The sequence below is a fragment of the Falco rusticolus genome, chromosome 13, assembly GCF_015220075.1.
Source record: "Falco rusticolus isolate bFalRus1 chromosome 13, bFalRus1.pri, whole genome shotgun sequence".
In the NCBI taxonomy this organism is placed as follows: Eukaryota; Metazoa; Chordata; class Aves; order Falconiformes; family Falconidae; genus Falco; species Falco rusticolus.
The window spans coordinates 29,817,109-29,835,301 of NC_051199.1; the positions used below are offsets into that span (position 1 = coordinate 29,817,109).

Here is an 18,193-nt window from a genome sequence, read left to right on the forward strand (position 1 = left end):
GGCCAGGGCAGGCAGCCAGTTGGCGAGCGGGGCTCTGCTCCTGCTGGAGCGTCCTCGCCAGTCGGGGCCCTCCTCGGCAGGGCTGCAGCCGCAGCTCCTCGCAGAGCACTGACTTATCTGCACCGTTTCATTAGCCACAACCTGACTGCTCCAGTATTTGGGTAATGTATAGGCAAACCCCAGGTGAAGGCAGCATGCAGTGCTTCTGCTGTATCTGCACGGCCCACTGTGAGCTGCCGGTGAAGTGGCAGCAATCCTGACTGCCCCCGGTCTGTCTGCTTAATACACAGGTCAAAGGAGTGACTGGATAGCTGAAGTCTCCTATGCAGCTCACAGCAGCACCTCAGAATACTTGTTCAGCGCTTTTTTCTACATTATGGGATGTATTTTAAGCTGCTGGTGTCTGGGCTCACAACCTGCAACTCTCTTCAGGCTGCACAAAAAGAATTAAAGTGACGGCATCTGGTGAATTCTGCCCTGCAACTAGAGAGCCAACAGCAGTATGGTGTTTTTAGGAACATTACGCTATCATTATGGTATCATTTTTTAAATATCACTAAGTTGGTAATTCTGTTTAATTTACATAGCAAAATGCCTTCCACCAGACTGAACTCAGAATATTCTATTTTTGCTTCCAGTATGATAAATATATACTGATATTTCAGAATATCCTTTTTTCAATAAACATTTTACTTTTTTTATTTAATGTTTATTAACACCACTAATTATGCTTGACACAGCAGAAACTGAAAAAAACTCTGCAATCTGGGAACAGAGATTGCAATGGAAATGGAAACATTCTAGAAGACTGCCGGTGGGAGCCACAGCAATGCTGCTTCCTCGACATTACGTGACTGTAACGGGGGGACAGGAAATTGTTTTAGCTGGTGCCAAGTATTGTAGTGGCTTGCACAATCTCAAGAGCATTTAACTAAGCAGGGAGAGTCAGTATAATTATTGCTGGGGACAAGGTTATTCTCTGTCATCACTGTATCTGTGAGGCTACAAAGAAAAGGGCGTAATCATGTTTCCTAATTACTCTTCTATTTCTGTGTCATGGAAGAGACTGAAAATATTCACAAAGAAAGGTTAAAAGAACGGTAGCTTTGCTGACTTGCCCATGCACAAATCACGGCTGAAGTCAATGGGATCACTTGCACGGTTAAAAAATGGAGCAAAATTTGGCTATGAAGTACAAACAGTAAGTAAAACTGCTTTCTCAGTCTCTCTATGACATCTCTATAGCGTTAAAAGAGGTTACAGGGAAGAACCTTTGAGTTCTGTCTCTGTGCAGAAGTGCTCTATTTGTAGGGCTGTACATATTTGATTAGATCTGGAATATTGTGTCATTCCATTCATAATTACATCTACATGCTAAAGATGAGTTAGATACTTATATGAACTCTGAAATATCACTGTAAAGCTTTTCAGCCCCAAATTTTAGTTTGAGTTATCATTGTTAACGTTATAACCAGTGCACACAGTTTTGGAAGGGAACTGAAGCAAATGAACATAAGGCAGAAATGAAAACACTAGCTAGAGTGCAATAACTTGCAAATATGAAGACAAAATGCTGTATGACCCTCTTACCAGTAATAAAAATAATTTTTATTATGACCTTAATATTCATCTTGACTTCAGAAGCCTTGACTGACTAATGAGAATGCATGAATAATAAATGTGCAGTTTCAAATGTTCCCTAGCTTTTCAGCACAGGGCAGAATTTTAATTCAAGGATGTGTCCAGTTAACTGATCATAACTTCACAACCAGATCATTTCTGCAGTGGAATAAAGCTATTTTTATAAATATTTGAGGACTACTGGCGTTTTAGGCATTTTCTTCTCTTTTCTCCCTTTCATTATTCCCCTCAGTCTATTTATTCTGTCCAATCTACTAAATCCAAATTAAAAATACTGCCATGGACAGCACAAGCACTCCTGTCGAGGTGAAGAGCTGTGTCTGACCCATCCCTCCCTAATATTTTGGAGGGCAGCAGTGTTTTTACACAGACCCAGAAGCCCCATGAAGGAAGGCGCTTACACAGACACTGCTTTAGGAAAGCACCTGTGCCCTGACTGAATCCCAGCCCTGAGGAAGTAGGCTCTCCGGTGCTGAAGCTGCAGTAACTAAACAAATACGCAGTGTGTTAACTTAATGGCAGAGGTGGCTGAATCCTTGCCACGTCTGGCTGCGTGGTTCAGCTGTGCTGCTGAGATTCCGTCTCTTGCATGTGTGTCAGGACAACAGCTCCTCGAGCATCCTGCAAACCTGAGCCCTTTCTTCTGGAGGTTTAAGCTTCCCCAAGACTGCCTGACCACTTGGTTGACAAGCACAGGCCAGGAACAGCTGTATATGCACAACTGAGGAAACAGTGAGCTGAGGCACAGGATGGTAACAAGCACCAGGGTAGGAATTCCATCTCGCTGCACATAGGAGCTCTCCCTCTGCACGTACAAACTTATCCCCAATCAGCTCACAGTTACTGCAGGACAAAGAGCACGTGCAGAAATAGGAATGCCAAGTAACCGCTGCTCTGCAGGTTCACAGCCCCACAGCGAAACATTTGCCTGCGTGTCTGCCAAGGCATCAAGAGTCAGCAGCCAGGACCAATGTACCAAAACAAGCTGTGAACATCTATTAGGTCGTGCAGAGCCTCCTCGTTTGGCAGACTAACTCTGCTTATTTCAACTAGCCAACACCACAAGTGTTCCAGTTCTTTCTTGCAATGCTTTTTAGCTTTCCCTCTCAGTCTGGGGACAGCTTCCAGCAGCCAAGGTTTCCGGGAGACCTCCAGAGGGGAGCCGTGCAAAGAGGGAACTTTATTTGAGCGCAGTGAGATGATTATCCAAGAGCATTTAATCCTTTAAAGTGTGCTGGAATGGCAGTGTCCATCCTCTGGCAGGCATGATCCCTTCATTTGCTTTCACATGCCCTTATATACAGGCAGGCAGAATTACACCTTACAGTTTAGAAAAGGTATCTGGGTTTGTCTGGAACATGAACAGAAAACTCTCAAAGGTGAAACATCAAGAGTGAAATGTCCTGTGGAGAGGAGGGTCCTGCCAAGTCCTCCACAGGGGCACACATCCACACGGTGTAGGTTCTGCCACTGCCCTCCAGACCTCCTGCATTTCCATAGGTTGCAGCTGAAGCAACTAAAAACACGTATGAGTAATTACGCTTTGGGTGTCTGAACCTGAAAAACATCATTTTAACTCAGACCCCACTGAATTAACCTGTCTCTGCTCCATGGCAGTGGAGCTGAGGGTACCCATGCTCTGTGCTCTCCCGTCAGTTCTTACGGACTGATGGAGAGACTCTATTTCCAGATGACTACGCACAAACAGGACTGATGCTAGTTTATTTTTACATGGGGTAAACTAAAAAGGGCAAGGTGGAAAATCAAATCTCCAAACTTTCAGTAAAGTTTGATTACTGGATTAGTGGAAAGCTCCAACTGCTGCTATTTGAAAAATATAAAAGGAGAAGTTGTAGTAGCTCACGCTACAAAAATCCTTTACTTTTCCTGTTCAACATATACTAAACTTCAGTGGTCAAAAAAGGTCAAATGAAGCATCAAGAACCACCACGCCAACTCCTGTAGGTTTCAGCGCGGATTTGCTAGAGGAAGTGCTGAGGCAGGCTCTGTGTAAGTGCCAACATGAAAGATCCCAGTCAACGATGTAGTGTAAACAAGGTCCGATGCACACGAACCATAACCCCTGCTTCAAAGGGTGTGATTCAAAGCAGCTTGAGAACTTCCAGAAATCATCCAGCCCCTCGCTGATTTAATGGAAGCTGGAAAATTGCATGAGTTACTAGCCACATCAGTTACACTCTGCCAGAACAAATCTGTAGAATTGTTTAATATCTACAGGAAGGACTGTGACTGCATAAGCATTTTTATATCAATTTTAGTATGTGGGATAGAGATCTGATCTAAAACTTACTCAATCAGTTTTTCTATTGACTCCTACAAGCTTTGCAACAAGCTTTTATTAATATATCTCAGTGGTTGCAATGCATTTTTGGAACCTAAACAAGTTATTAAAATGTACTACAATCAAGCAAGTGATTTTTGTGCCATTTAAATTATACATGTTGGTTGCATGCCAGATCAAGAAATAATGGTAAAAGGCATTATACTGAATTCCTGGGAATATACTTGCCAGAAATGTTTAAGATAAGATCCTTAATTTTGGGGGGGCTAAAGATTAAATAGCTGTATTTTCTCCTGTCCCCTCAACTAGTCTGCATTATGAAGGGCTGTCTGCACTGACTTCTTCCGATTTTTTGAGTAGAGATCTATCAGACATCCTCTGTGTCCTTCCTAGAATGATAGTGCTGATTTTATGTGGGTTCACATGCAAGAAATTAACTCAGCTGTGTTAATACAGGCATAAATTCAAAAGACGTACTAGATGCATATTTTTTTGTGAAGTGCTGTTTGCAGAACCAAAGCATACATTACAACTTTAAGTCATATCACTTGTCCTCTGAAGGGATTTCTGCTTACGTGAATAGCACAGGCATCAATTCTTCAGCAATTACACTGGAACAAGTGTAGATTTGATCACTCTTGAACAAGTGCGCCTGGGCCCTGCTTAGTCCAAAATCAGCCCTGAGGCTTTAGTGGTAGAGACCTGAACCTTGATTTCTTGTGCAGGTTCAAGATTAGCCTACCTGCGAGGCTGCCTGTCTGTGCCTTTTATAATCACTGCACCATCATTTAAATCAAAACCTTCGCTGTGTGACTCAGAACAACTGTTGCTAAGCACATGAAGGCAAAGGGGTCTTACAGCAAAGAGAAACAAATACAACAGCTTAAGAGACGTGTAACGAAGAGAAGTTAATTGAGGAACAGAGGAACGAGAGAGAAGATTGCAAATTCTGATTTGGGATGACAAAGCATGATGCTGATTTTTATATTAGACTGGAAGACACCCACCCAGCTTCCTAGAGAAGCAGAGAGAAGCCACAGCTCACCGGGCACTGCAGCACAGCGGGCTGGAGAGAGGCTGCCTGCACCCGGCAGCCACCACGCAAAAAACTCTACACACGTGCCGCCAGGAACAGTTACTTCCCAGTGTATTTTTTTCCAGATTTCCCCCTTCTCCCTTCCCAGAAAAAGGCAAACAAGAAGCACTTACCTGGTGGGAGAAAGGCTGTATGCTGCTGTAACTGCATGTTGGCAAGAGCTTGCTGGTACTGGAAAATACCAGTGTTAAAGACTGCGGTGGCACCATTGGTTTTTTCAAGCGCAGGCCTCTTTGGTAATGGGGGAAGTACAGCTTGAGGAATTCCCTGAATGGTGGATGAGTATAAAAATAAAGTCCAGTAAAAAAAAGAAAAAAACACAAGAGGGCAGGTGGGGGTGGGGTGGGGGGGTGGAGGAGGGGAGGGAGGGAGAAGAAAAGGAAAGAGAGAAAGGGAAAAAGAAAAATCAGTAGAAGGCAAAAAAACCAGGCAGCACCATGTTTATCCATGAGCAAGCAAGCAGCGTGGCAGACTTAACTACCAAATAAAAGGCGAGGTAAAAGCTTTACAAGGGAGCACTACTTTAGCCTACCATTACAGCGGCACAGGTAACGTGTTGGAGCTGTACGTTATAGGAACTGGTGTAAATATTACTGTAAAGCTTCAGGGTTTCGGTCAGGAGCGAGGCTATTGGGGTAGAGGGAAGCAGCACTGCTAGCTCCATGAGGATCATCAACACGTAGAAGCAATGTTAATAGTCACCGTCCGGAGCGGATGGCAGGGCTGCTGGCGCCAACCCACTCCCCGGGCCCCAGCGCCTGCCTGGGCATGCAGAGCGAGCTGCATGCCGGCACCCCCGGCCGCTTCCGCGCCACGAAGCCATGCCAACGCACCCTGCACCGCGGCCGGCCCTGTGCCACGGCCGCCCACATGGCACCCTTGGGGGGGTACGGGAGGGGAGGGAAGGGGCCAGGAGGGGATGGCAGGGCGCAGGGGCGGCATGGTCCCTGGCCTGGCCGCCCCCGTGCCCCTCGCCAGGGATGGAGGGGAGGGAAACTGGGATAAGCCAATTCTACACATTAACCCCAAACTCGACTCTACGATACAGCTACATGCCAAGCTAAAAGGTGAAAGGTCATAGTACCAGGTCAAAGGTTGCCTCGAGGGGTCGCTTCAGTGATTTGACAGCCGACTGAGTCTTAATTAGCAGGCAGCGAGCACATGATGGCAATGGCCAGTGGGGTCAAGCGCATTAACATAAACAGCAAGCAGAGGTGCATCATGGGGGCAGCAGTGCATTTGGGTAGGTGAGAAAAAACAAATAAAAACAAATCACCGGATGCCGTGTACAACGGTAACAAGACTAGGCATGCACGGGGGGCCGGCAGGCGGCCCCCGCGCCAGCAGGGCAGGTAGGGCAGGCAGGGCACTGCCCCCGGCCACCGCCTGCCCCGGCCCCCCTCCCACGGGCAGGCCGGGGCGCTTGCGGTGACGCGGGAGCACAATCGGGGCTCCCCGCCGCCACTGGCCACTAGCGCTGGAAGCCCGTGGCCACCACCTCACACCGCCGCGCCCCAGCCGTGCTCCTCTTCCCACTCCCCCTTGGGGCTCGGCACAGGTGGGGTGCTGTCCTCTCCTCGCCGGGGAACCAGTTCCTGGGTAGTTCCAGATCTGGCTGCTACGGCTACGAGGTTTGCTTTGCTCTAGGGCCCCGCCAGAGCTGCCGCCAGCCCTCAGCTGGGGGACAGGAGGTGGGCTACAGGCAGCGTTAACACAGTCAAATTTGACTTCAAACTAAGTCTCTACAAGCACAGACTTATGGTAACCGCAATACGGGTTTATCTATCTGTGCGACTAGACAGATACAAATCTACCCACACGCAAACACACAATAAACTATATATACATATGTGCACACACACGTACAGACACGCACACACATATGCACACATACATGTACATATAGATACTCTGTACATCAGCAGGCAAAATTAGTGAAACACCTTAACGGTCTGAAACTACTTAAGAGCAGATCTGGCACCACATGCTGAGAAAGCTCATTGCACCGTGTAGTGACTGGGATCCCCGAGCGCACGCAACCCCCCCCTCCCCAAAACAAAACAGTTACCACATCCACTATTGCCTCTCGTTAACACACTCCTACTCCAGAGGTGTCTTCCAGACTCACCATGGCAGCTGCAGTCGCTGCTGCCTGAGCAGCTGCAGCTTGGTTAACCTGGTACTGGGCAGCCTTGATCTTGGCTTGCAGGTGTGCAGGAGGGTGAAAATATTTGCACTTTTCCCGTGAGCATCTCCCTTTGATGTAATCCATGCAGACGGTGACTGTGTTGTCATTGGTGTCAATCATTGCGCTGTCGGCAGGGTGAGCGAACCGGCAGTCATTCTCTCCCCTGTTGCAGTTGCCACGCTGGTACTCTCGACATACCTGCAACATCAGGGAAAGAGTCACTTAAGTTGGGTGATGGGTGTTGCAGGCACAGCTCAGAGAGGAGCCGGGATTTCTGAATGTCTGCAAGAACAGGGGCCTGTCCCCAGGTGGACCACAGCAGCGGTGGGACGGTGGGCTTGGCTCCCTGGCCACAGGGACCTGACTTCCCTGAGGCCACTTGTGATGTCAAAGAGCATCAAAACCCACGAGGAAGGACCCAAGCACACAGCAGATTTTGGCTCCCACTCAGCTGCCCACAGGGCTTTTTCTGCTTTCTGAAGAAACGTGCTGTGGCTAGCTCTCAGAGATCAGCCCAGGCACCATGGTGCTGGGAAGCTCTACTGTGGCCTGGCCATGCCACTCAGCCACACTCTATGCACTAATTAAGGTGACTGGCCAGAGGTGCGGGAAGAATGACTGCGTGGCCACCCCCATGCAGCCCCACCGGACAGGCGCTCCATGCCCACGCCGGGGAGTGAGCTGCACCCGTGGAGCGTGCGGCACCGCACTTGGCCCTCAAATCCAGGCATCTGCCACGAGAGGGCAATCACCCACAGTGGCAGCGCCTGCCTCTCCTGGGCTTCCCAGCGATCCCCTGCGGACCAACAGATGGTGGGCGACGTTGGGAAAGAGCAGAGGCTGCAGCCAAAGCGGTCACCAGTCCCACTGTCACACCGCTGCGTGACAGCGGCCGAACAAAGCTGAAGGGATCAGAAATTGCAGAAGCAAACGGGCTTGGCTGTGAAGCACCCCCCCGCAGCATCCCTGCTGCTGGTACAGCGGCTCCAGCCCGGCCGAGCCAGCACAGATGCCTCCCGGACTCCCAGCGGTGCAGACACCAACTTCATCACCAGCACAACCATCGGCTCCCTGTTCACACACCTTGCAAACCCTGCATTTAAAAAAGTGACACATCTCTTCACAGTCAGCTCTTCACAAACCACAAACAAAAATGCATTTGCCATCTCAGTTTCCCAAACGCTACAGGAAACAGAAAGGGACAAAAGCAACCAAGTTTGTATAAAAATAAAACCACTTTAGTAGATGGAATTTCCTTTTAAAGGTGGGTGTCCCTGAGCTTGGATCATCAGTATATCCTCAAGGACCTTGGCTCTCATCCCTGCAACAAACCAAATTTGCTTGTTACTTGGTTTCCACCCATGCTAGCACTCTAGCTGCTTTTTAACCCCGCTGTTACTTGAAGTACCATCTGGCAGCACTTAGGACGTATGAAATGACATCCCCAAAGGACAAGAGCAATGCCATTTGTGAACCTGTTCACAGGAAACATCCATTTGTCCAGGGTCATTCCAGCATGACCCTATTTGTAGTCTTTTTCAATGCAGTGACAAAGATTCTGGATGTATATATGCAGCAGAGGCAACTGTCCTGGTTCAGGCACCTCTGTTGCTCTCATTCATGCCCGCGGCCCTACAGCTCACAGCTGGGTGCTCGCAGAGCTGTTTCTGCAGCGTGTGTGAAACAGACTGGGCAAATTCCTCAGCTGAAAAATAACCACTTGCCCTCCAGGTAATTCTGCAAGCAGATCCCTTCCCCCATCTAGTCCCCATGCAGCAACACTGACCACTCTGCTAGATAGCATGACTAGATAGCATGACGCAGGGAGTGACTGGGGAGGGAGGTGGCGCCTGCTTAAGCCATCAGAAACCACTACTTTGAGGGCTGGCACCATCACTGCTCACTCAAGACCCCTGGTCTCCCTTCCCCCACTCTCAAGCACACACCCAATAGAGCTGGCATGTCACTGCTCCTCCAAGAGAGCTGCGCTGGGCTGGGCAGCCTCACTGCCTGTGTAACGGCTTGCTCTCTTTCACCATCAGGAACACTTTCTGGGTCACGAATCAGTGCCTTCTACCCAAAACCAGGCCTCCTAAATAGAAAAAAGCGGATAATTTCCTTTGATTATTTGTTTGCAGTCTAGAAGTAAACTGACATATTTTTCTCTGAAGATAAAAGGATGCAACTAATGTCAGTTGACTGTCTTCACTCTTTATCTCGTATTGGTGATCCACAAAACCGAGGCCTCAAAACCACCCCACATGCAGGCAAGAACTGCTCCATTAATAACATCAGAATGATACATACAAATTCATATATAAGTGTACACATATATAGAAGCATCTGTTCACAGAGAGAGAGGGAGAGAAAGAAAATGCATCCACAGATAAGCTGATTTTTTCATAGTTAAAAAGCAAAGAAGAATGACCAGGAAACTGAAATAGGCAGAGAGAGATGATCTTTGGCATGTCCAGAGCGAATTTTCACAGAGCTGTCATGCAGTGGCTGAGATAAGGCAATGAATGGCACACTCTCAGTGCTCCTCAACAGATCCCTGAATGATGGTTTACAGCAGTCAGACACAGACCATGACACTGCTAGTCCTTTTAATCACTGTGACCAGCGATGGCTTTTCAGCTGCTGTGATGGCAACCAAGAATGTTTCCAATTCTTGTTCATTTAAAAGCATGCATTGAAAATAATGTTATTTTTTGCCACGGGATGCAGCAATATATCATTCATCTGCTTGAGTAAAGAGAGGCACAGAAGCATATTATGTTGTCTGGTCTTTCGGATCTGGGCAGGTTTTATGTAGTTTTTTATTAATAGCCCTGTAATTAGCATCATAATTTTCAACTCAGTATGTTATGAAACAGAAACAAAAGAGGCACCTGTAGATCTCTAGCCTGTCTGCAAAAATGCTAAGGTACTACTGACTCATTCCAACTTACTTAACTTGTTCTAACTTTGGGCTGAGTATATTCTGGTCCCCCTGCTGGGAATGAAGGTGCCCACCCTGGAGGGAGGCAACCGCCATGTCACCCCAGCTACAGCTGAGGTACCATGCTGCTCCCCCAAAGGCTGGGCAGAGGTTTGGCTGGAGGGACACAGACAGCAAAGCTGAGATCCCTGCCCTTCCAGGAGCAAGTCGCACCTCCTGCCTCCTCTGCAATGAACAACATGGCATATTGTTATCTAGCATACTCTGAACGTTTAAACAAATGGCTCCACTAGGTCAGATTTCCTGATTACCCAAGACCCAAAAACCTCCAAGAACTTCTAAGCTGCTTCTTTGTGGCAAAAAATGTTATATATGAAGCAAGGAGGAAACAGCAGCTTGGTTGTGGTCATTCTTGACTCCTGAATACTTCTAACAGAAAATGACGGCATTCAAATGGAAACACATGCATTTTAAATAAAACAGTTGGGCAATTCCTTTCTCTCTCACTTCTCTGTCCTTCTTGCTTCTCTTCTAGTTCACTGGAATAGCCACACTTTTGTTCAAGATATTTCTGGCAGGAGAGGAGCGTGAGAAAAGCTGTAGGAAAAGCCTCAACCCATGAAATTTCCACCCTGAGATACGGATTCCTTATGGGAGTGGCTCAACACACTGGACACCCAAACATCTGCATGCGATCTGCACAGGCGACATGGTCCAAATACATATACTATCAACCCTACTGCTAGTTACAGTCACTGATCTCATCTTACGAGTATTCATATTAATTCAGGAGAGGAGGCACACTGCCTCCCAGATCTGTGTTGTCTGCCTGCTTTCCTTAAAATCCCAGGTATATGTACTGAGAGTTTTTAGTTATGGAACAGTCTCATTCAGTATCCCAGAACATGTGTGCTAACTTACTTATTTTCAAGAATTAGGTACTTTGGCATTAGTTATCTAAAATTCTGAGCAGAACAAATCATATTCCAAGATTAGATGCTAACATCATAGTAGTTATTTTTCTCAAGGACAGCTCATTCCAAGGGACAGCGAGCTAAGCCTTACAAAGCTCTCTAATCATGTCATACTAAAGGACAATACCGACAGCAATAAGCTCATTTAAAGAGCAGGTAGACGCATGCTGGCTCCTCTGAGAGGTCACAACCAGACCATGCAAAATCCTTCAGATCAGTTCTGCATTTCTGTAATCTATAAAGCACATTAAAATGTTTGGCTGTTCATAAAAACGATGTGCTTATTTGGTATTTGTACAGTAAATTTGGATACCCCAGATTGAATGACCAATACACCAGAAAGCCCTAGCAGATTACCTATTACCTTCTCACCTAAATATTTCACTAATTAACTGCATAATTTCACTATTAAACTGCATTCGCTGTAGGGAAGAGACAAGGAGGAAAAGACACCCCTTCCCCGCAACAGATACTGATTTAGTAAGACAGCAGCACGGTTTGCAATTGCAGAGTCAGTGGGTCAACCTGGATGTGTTCCTCATCCCAGTCAAAATAAAAAGCAAAACCTACCAACAGCTTTAAAGGGCTGAAGACGCTGGATTTCTTTAAAGTGATCTACATGGTGCAATAACTAAAGCAGAGCCAAGGGAAGGGCCCCGTTAGGAAGGCAGGGCTTGGCCAGCCTTCCTCCAAGGACAAGGACATCTCTCCCAAGAGCAGAGCCCACCAAGATAAAAGCAATGACAGCTGAGAAGGCTGCTGGGTGCAGATGAGCTGGAGAATACAGCTGAGAAGTGCCCTGCTCGACCGTGTTCCAGCTGTGAGCTGAGCCACGGGAGGGCTGGTGCTGCCTCCCCAGCGCTGCCGAGGGCTCTCCCCAACACAGGGTGCTGCCCCTTGGGAGCTCAGCCAGCACCCAGGGACCTAGCACACCCCAGCACCGCTTGTGTTTCCTGCAGCAGCTGAGGTCTGCATCCCCAAGCAGTGCCATTTCACCAGGAGAGGTGACAAAAGAGGCACTTTAAGTCTCAGCACTTATTTTCAGGGGCTTCCAATTCGGCTGTCATCTTCCTTTCCATACAAGTTCAAAGCAAAACCACTCATCCTTTTTTAAAAAACCTAATGATTTCAGATGTTTTTGCTGGCTTTTTCTAATTGATAAGCATGTTTTTTACTGCAGACTGTGCCCCTGGGTGTTTTGTGAGAGTAACACTCTCACAACTCCCTCTCATGCAGAGGAGTTTGGCTCAGCAGTGTATCACTTCTCTAAATAGCTATATAAAGAGAACACAAGCACCCAGAGGATCAAATCCTGCACACTGAAGTCCCCGCTTTCATTAGCTCCTCATCCACTTTGGTCACAGTCTGCTGGGCAGCACAGGGTCTCCCCTGGAAGCACCACATGAAGAGCTGCGCCCACACAGCCCCTCGGGCTTCCACGGATATAACGTGCTTTTCTGGTCACGGGCAGAACTGGTTCTTGGGGACTTTGGCTATGTCCTGCTCCTTCTTATGAACAGAAAGCTTTTGAGCTCACATGTCCCCAGCACCACTGACCAGCGCTGTGCCCTCTACATGGGTGGAAGCACAATCAATTGCAGCAGCTGACCATGTCACTGTGATCCAAAGGGCTCCCCACCATCAGCATCCTCCTCTCAGTACTCATTTCCAAATCTAGCATGATTTATTTATGAATTTATCTAATTGCATTTTGGTTTTAATCCACCTCTGTCAAGTACCCATGGTGAAATAGAGTCCTCAAAGGAAAAACATCCTTGGGTGATTCAGAACAGTCACCCATGTGCCAGCTCTCAGCTCAACACGGCTGCCTCTCCTGTAACCTGACCATGCTTTGGGGAATACTGTCTTCAGAGAAAACATCTCTAAAAAGGGAAATGATGTGATCCCGCAGAAGGGGAACCTGTGGTGATGTGAGCTCTGAGAATAGTGACAGCGGCAGCAGGAAATGCTCACTGCCAGATGACCCTCCACACTCGTCCCAACTTGCAGCCTTCTGAGTGGCAGCTTGTCAGTCAGAGATGTAACCAAGAAAAAGGAATTAATTTTCCTTGTAAGGAGAATTAATCCCTGTTAATGCACATGCACGGGCAGAAAGAAAAGCATTACAATTACAACTGGCTGCATTTTAAAACAGAGATCCTTCTTGCTCCTCCCATCTCGCTCCCCGAGTTCAGGGACCATATCCAAGAGCAGAACAACCCCTGCATCCTCTGGCCTTCCCACCCTCCCCACAGAGGAGATGTTGCAGTACCGGGATCTCCAAGACCTGCCATTGCACTAATGCCACAGGAACGCCAGTGCTGAGCCCTGAGCCCTGGCTGCCAGCGTAGGGGCTGAGAGCAGAGCAAGAGGTCTGGGGCTGCAGGCACAGTTGCGGCACAGCTCAGCTCTCTCCACCGCCAATCAAAGCTGCCACTGGCTGCTGCACAGCGCCGGAGAGGGAGAGCACCAGCAGCCATGCATGCTACAGACAGCTGACCTCTCACAGGTGGCATGTGCCCTAAAACACCACCGTGTCCAACAGACAAACAGGGTGGCAGTGGATCACCCCGCCAGCTCAGCCTCTCCCAGCACCACCTTTTGACCACCAGACCTGACCAGGGCTGCTGAGCGCCCACACGCAGGCTGTGCTCGCAGGCGCACCCCAAGTGTGCAGCATCTGCCGGCTCACCACCCACCCTGCCGCAGCACCGATAAGGTGCCGAAAAGGCTGTCAGGCCCTTCAGATAAGAAAGATTGAGAGCAAGGGTGAATACCAGCTAGAGAGCACTAACACTTGTCAGGGTTGCAGCAAGGATGATAAGCTGGGCGTGGGAGGCTGGCAGGGGAGTGCTGGCACCATCTTTCCACAGCAGAAGTAATAGAAAGGCTGAAAATCATCCTTCACCCAGGCAGCTGAAGCCCTGCCCTTACAGCTGCCCCTGGTGCTCATACCCATGCCTGTGCTCCCTGCCACATTAACACTTTCTGGGCACACAACAACACAGTTTCAAGGCGCTCTTGCTGCTGCCACAGTCATTCCTAAAAGGGCTCAACAGTTCCACTTCTTTCTGCAGCAGAAGGTCAGAAGCAGAACCACAAGCATTAACTTAGTGCACAATCACCCAGTCACTTCCCATCCTTACCCATCACCAAGACAGGACACTATCAGTTGAAGCGAAACCTGCATTATTTTCTTCCATAATAAAAGTATTTTATATCTAGGAGCACAACAAATGATACAACTTGTGAGAGTAAGTTATACATATTAGCTCCTACCTCCAGCCTGTCCGTCCTCATTAGTTTTTGGGCAGCAGCGGCAGCAGCGGCAGGAACCGGTACACCGGGGTTCCCTGTCACCAGCATCGGGGCGGTGGGCAGGATCTCTGCTGGGACCAGGCCTGGGGAGACAGGCCCCAGGTAGGGGTTGAAGGCGGCTGATGCATTGGTGGCTAAGCTCGGTGCAACGGAAAACATCGGCTGCAATTAGAGAAAAAATTATGATGGACACTTTAAGTATGTATAGCTGCCATGCTGTCAGCATAGTAACTTTCTGGCTATCATCTTGAGCACAACGGCAGTGAGTTTCCGTTACTGATGGGAAAGAAGCATTTGTGGTCTTTGTGGGACGTGAAGAACACCCGTAGAAATGTTGCACATGAGTGAGACCACAAGGACAGGCATCCCCCGCCAGCCTCCACCGGTCCTTCTGCTCCAGCTTCCCCTCCACACCTACAACACGTGTCAGCTCTTGGTGCAAATTCTCATTTGATCCACACTTGAGCAATGCCATTATAAATGAGCACTCCTCATGGCCACAGGAAAAAGACTGGGGCTCTTGGAGGGACACATTCAAAATGTGACCAAAACATCCACCCTCGGGAAAAAGTCATCTGTGTGAGAGCCTTGACACACCATTAAACCACACTCAGCTTCAGATACAGATAAAGACATTTCTGACCCTGATGAGAGCCCACACTGGTTCAGAAATTACAGAGGTTTAATACAGGAACAAGACCAGACAACCACAATAATTTATTTTTACAAATTTAAACAGGCTGTCCACACAGATATTCAGAAAGAAATATACTGCATCAAGGATATGCTTTATTTAGGCTAAAACATTAAACCAGAGGAAGAGAGAGAGAGAGAGAGCGAGAGAGCATGCAAATACTTTTGTTCGTTCATTTGTTTTCTGTTTTAAAAACAGAAGGAGCCAGATGCCCTTATAGGCTATCACATTGTGAAGATAATTGGATGTAGAAGACCAAATAATGCTGTAAGACCAAATGCGGAGCTGTTACACTGCAGTAAAGATTAAATAACTCTTCTGCCCCACTGAATGCAAAGGCACTGCGCTACCAGTGTAATTGCCAAATAAGATTTAGTCTGGAGTGTTTATCTTTATTATCTAAATAAAGGGTTTATTCAAGGCATTTAGATTTTTCTTCCAAACTAACTTTTCAAGAGAAAAACCACTACAGAGTTAATGCAACTCTTTCTCTGTTTCATATCTATTTAAGCCAGACACCATATAACACCACATGGTTTTGTATTCCTGAGGAAATGACTGAACCGTTTGGAAGCAAGGAACAAGTCCACCTGAAACACTGGACAAAAAACATGCAGAGATTACTGAAGAAAAATGACTGAAAGTTGTGTAAATGGGAATAATATCTTTAACATCTCTGGTTCTTCATCCATGTGAATGAAAAACAGGCAAATTTTACAGGAAATAAATTATTGCTCTTAAATATACTATAAATTAGCTGGGCTTTTTGTTACGGTATTATCAGCTATGTAATAGTGAACATTAAAAATAAAACTACAGACCAGTCTGTTAACGTGTAACTTAAGAGATACCACTGTTTGATTCCAGACCAATATACTGACTGTACAGTAAATAAAAATAAAAATTACCCTGTTTATTTTCTACTGAGATCATTTTATACTAACATAAATATCCTTTGGCCTTTAGACCCTGCAAAATAATAGCATATTTTATCAGAGCCACTTCATGTAATTTCAAAACTCACAGGTATTTTGCAATGTGCTGTACACACCTAAATTAGGAGATAAAAACCTATCCTACAGTCATATTAGCCCAGACTCAGAACCACACTGCTGGCAGAAAGAGATGGTGAAGTGGTGAAACCTGGGCACCACACAACCACTTCTCTGTAGCAGGAGTTTGCCAGGGCACAAAGCCACCCGAACACTCCTGCACACAGAAAAAAAAATTCTGGCAAGAGAGCGGCCTCAGTGGACAGGCGGCACAGACGGGATCTCCCTGGGACTGTCCCCAGCCACCCCAGCACCCACCCAAGGCTTGGGCAGCTGTGGGACAGGGACCAGCGGGACTGCCACCAGGGCCACCTCAAGCACGGCCCTGCCATCTGTGAGCACCAGCCAAGGGTCAGCCCGGGCATCCAGGCCTGTAACTGCAAACTGGTCAGAACTGGGAGCTGGGTGCCAGGCAAGAGAGGAGAGACAGGGGAAGCTCCAGGTCAGGGAGAGCTGCTGGGCTCACCTCCGCTGCTTACTGCTCACTTGTTTTCCAGCAAGCTTTCACTTTCCTGTCTCTAGAAGCAGAACTAATATTTCTCTATCATCACGACCAAACCATGCAACTACTTATGGCCTTGCAGTCTGGGCCCTACTATGCTGTGCGTCATGCAAAACAGCTGAAAGAAAAAGGCAGCTCCTGTAGATCAGCATAGAGAACAGAGGTGAAGGAGGACAGCCCTGGATGCAGCTCTGTGCTGCCAGGTGCCCCATAATCTGCATCATCTCCTATACTGAGTAATTCTGCTCTAAAAATGCCTGTGCACAACGAACGCAAACCTCACCAGCCAGTCTGATCTGCACAGGCCTGACTTGCAGAGGCACTGCTCGCTGATGGGGTCTATCGATTGGGACTGAGCCACGAGGGCACCTTTGCAGATCAGCCTCTGTTGCGCAGCGGGGCCACGGCTCCCCCCAGACAGACAGATGGGCTTTCTGCCCACGCTCCAGCTCGCTGGTCCCAAAGGAACGGCTGTCCGCAGGGAAGGCGCTGAACTCATTTAATGCATCTTTCACAGTCACCTACGAAGCACCTGCAGTGCCAAGGGATGCCCAAGAGCATACCGCATGCAGACAGGAACACTGACAACCCACAGCTACTTGTGCACTACAGACCTGCAGGAGGTCTGGGACCTTGTTCTGCTGCAGAGTTGCACCTGCAGCGCGCAGCGCATCACATCGCCCCAGCAGCACCAGTGCTCTGCAGAAGCCGTGCCTGACTACCAGCCCTGCGGCTCAGAGCAGAGCAAGCAGCCCTGGGGCTCCCCAGTGGGCCCCTTGGGAGAAAGGAACAGCCCCAGAGTCTCCAGCCACCTTCACGGTCCATCTCCGCTCTTCTGGTCTCCCATCCGCACCTTCCTGCTTCTGTTTAGCATTTTTCACACTCTTCCACACTGGAAAAGGCAAACCCAGGGTCTGATGCTGCTACTGTGAAGCAGCACAGCATCACCCACTGATGTGCCAGTACCAAAGCTGTAGCCTAGCTGAGCCCAACTCCCCTTAAATCGGTTTACGAGCAATTGAGTGTGGAACCGATCTGAGCGGGTAGAGCTCTTCCTCAGGGTCTCAGTGCTTGCAGGACGTGTTATCCCCACTCACCATCTGAAATCCCCTCCCTCAAGTGCCAGCTGAAGACAGATAAAAGAGTGAACTAAAAAGGAAAGATGGACAAAGGTCCACATACATTACTTGCAACTGAGATAATTAAAACATTTATCAAATAGAAATATGAGTGAAAGGATCCCACTGCTTTGCTTACCAAAGAGTCTCTCACTAAGTTAGTTCACTTACTTTTATTAAAGCATAGGGTATTGATTTTTGTAAAACAAAACAGACTGACTGAAGTGTCATTAGATGAGATGATATAAATCACTTGCTAGAACACCCTGAAACAACACATGTTTCAACCATGCTAAAAAAGATGAAGTAATTTTAAGGCCAAATTATCAGGATGACATCCATTTGGATAACTATTGCTGGGACAGCC

General features: G+C 47.7%; 1 protein-coding gene across 26 annotated transcripts in view; it reads right to left on the reverse strand.

The window, feature by feature from the left end:
- Positions 1-18,193, reverse strand: part of MBNL1 (muscleblind like splicing regulator 1) — a 111,588-nt gene that overhangs the window by 9,790 nt on the left and 83,605 nt on the right. For 16 of the 26 annotated variants that reach the window (XM_037406507.1, XM_037406527.1, XM_037406510.1 and 13 more), the window contains 4 exons: positions 14,422-14,622; positions 7,168-7,425; positions 6,124-6,177; positions 5,153-5,306 (listed from right to left, as the gene is read on the reverse strand). In XM_037406507.1, the coding sequence (XP_037262404.1) occupies positions 5,153-5,306; positions 6,124-6,177; positions 7,168-7,425; positions 14,422-14,622 (667 nt within the window). The remainder of the gene's footprint in view (positions 1-5,152; positions 5,307-6,123; positions 6,178-7,167; positions 7,426-14,421; positions 14,623-18,193) is intronic. The other 10 variants (XM_037406524.1, XM_037406523.1, XM_037406514.1 and 7 more) reach the window with 3 other exon arrangements.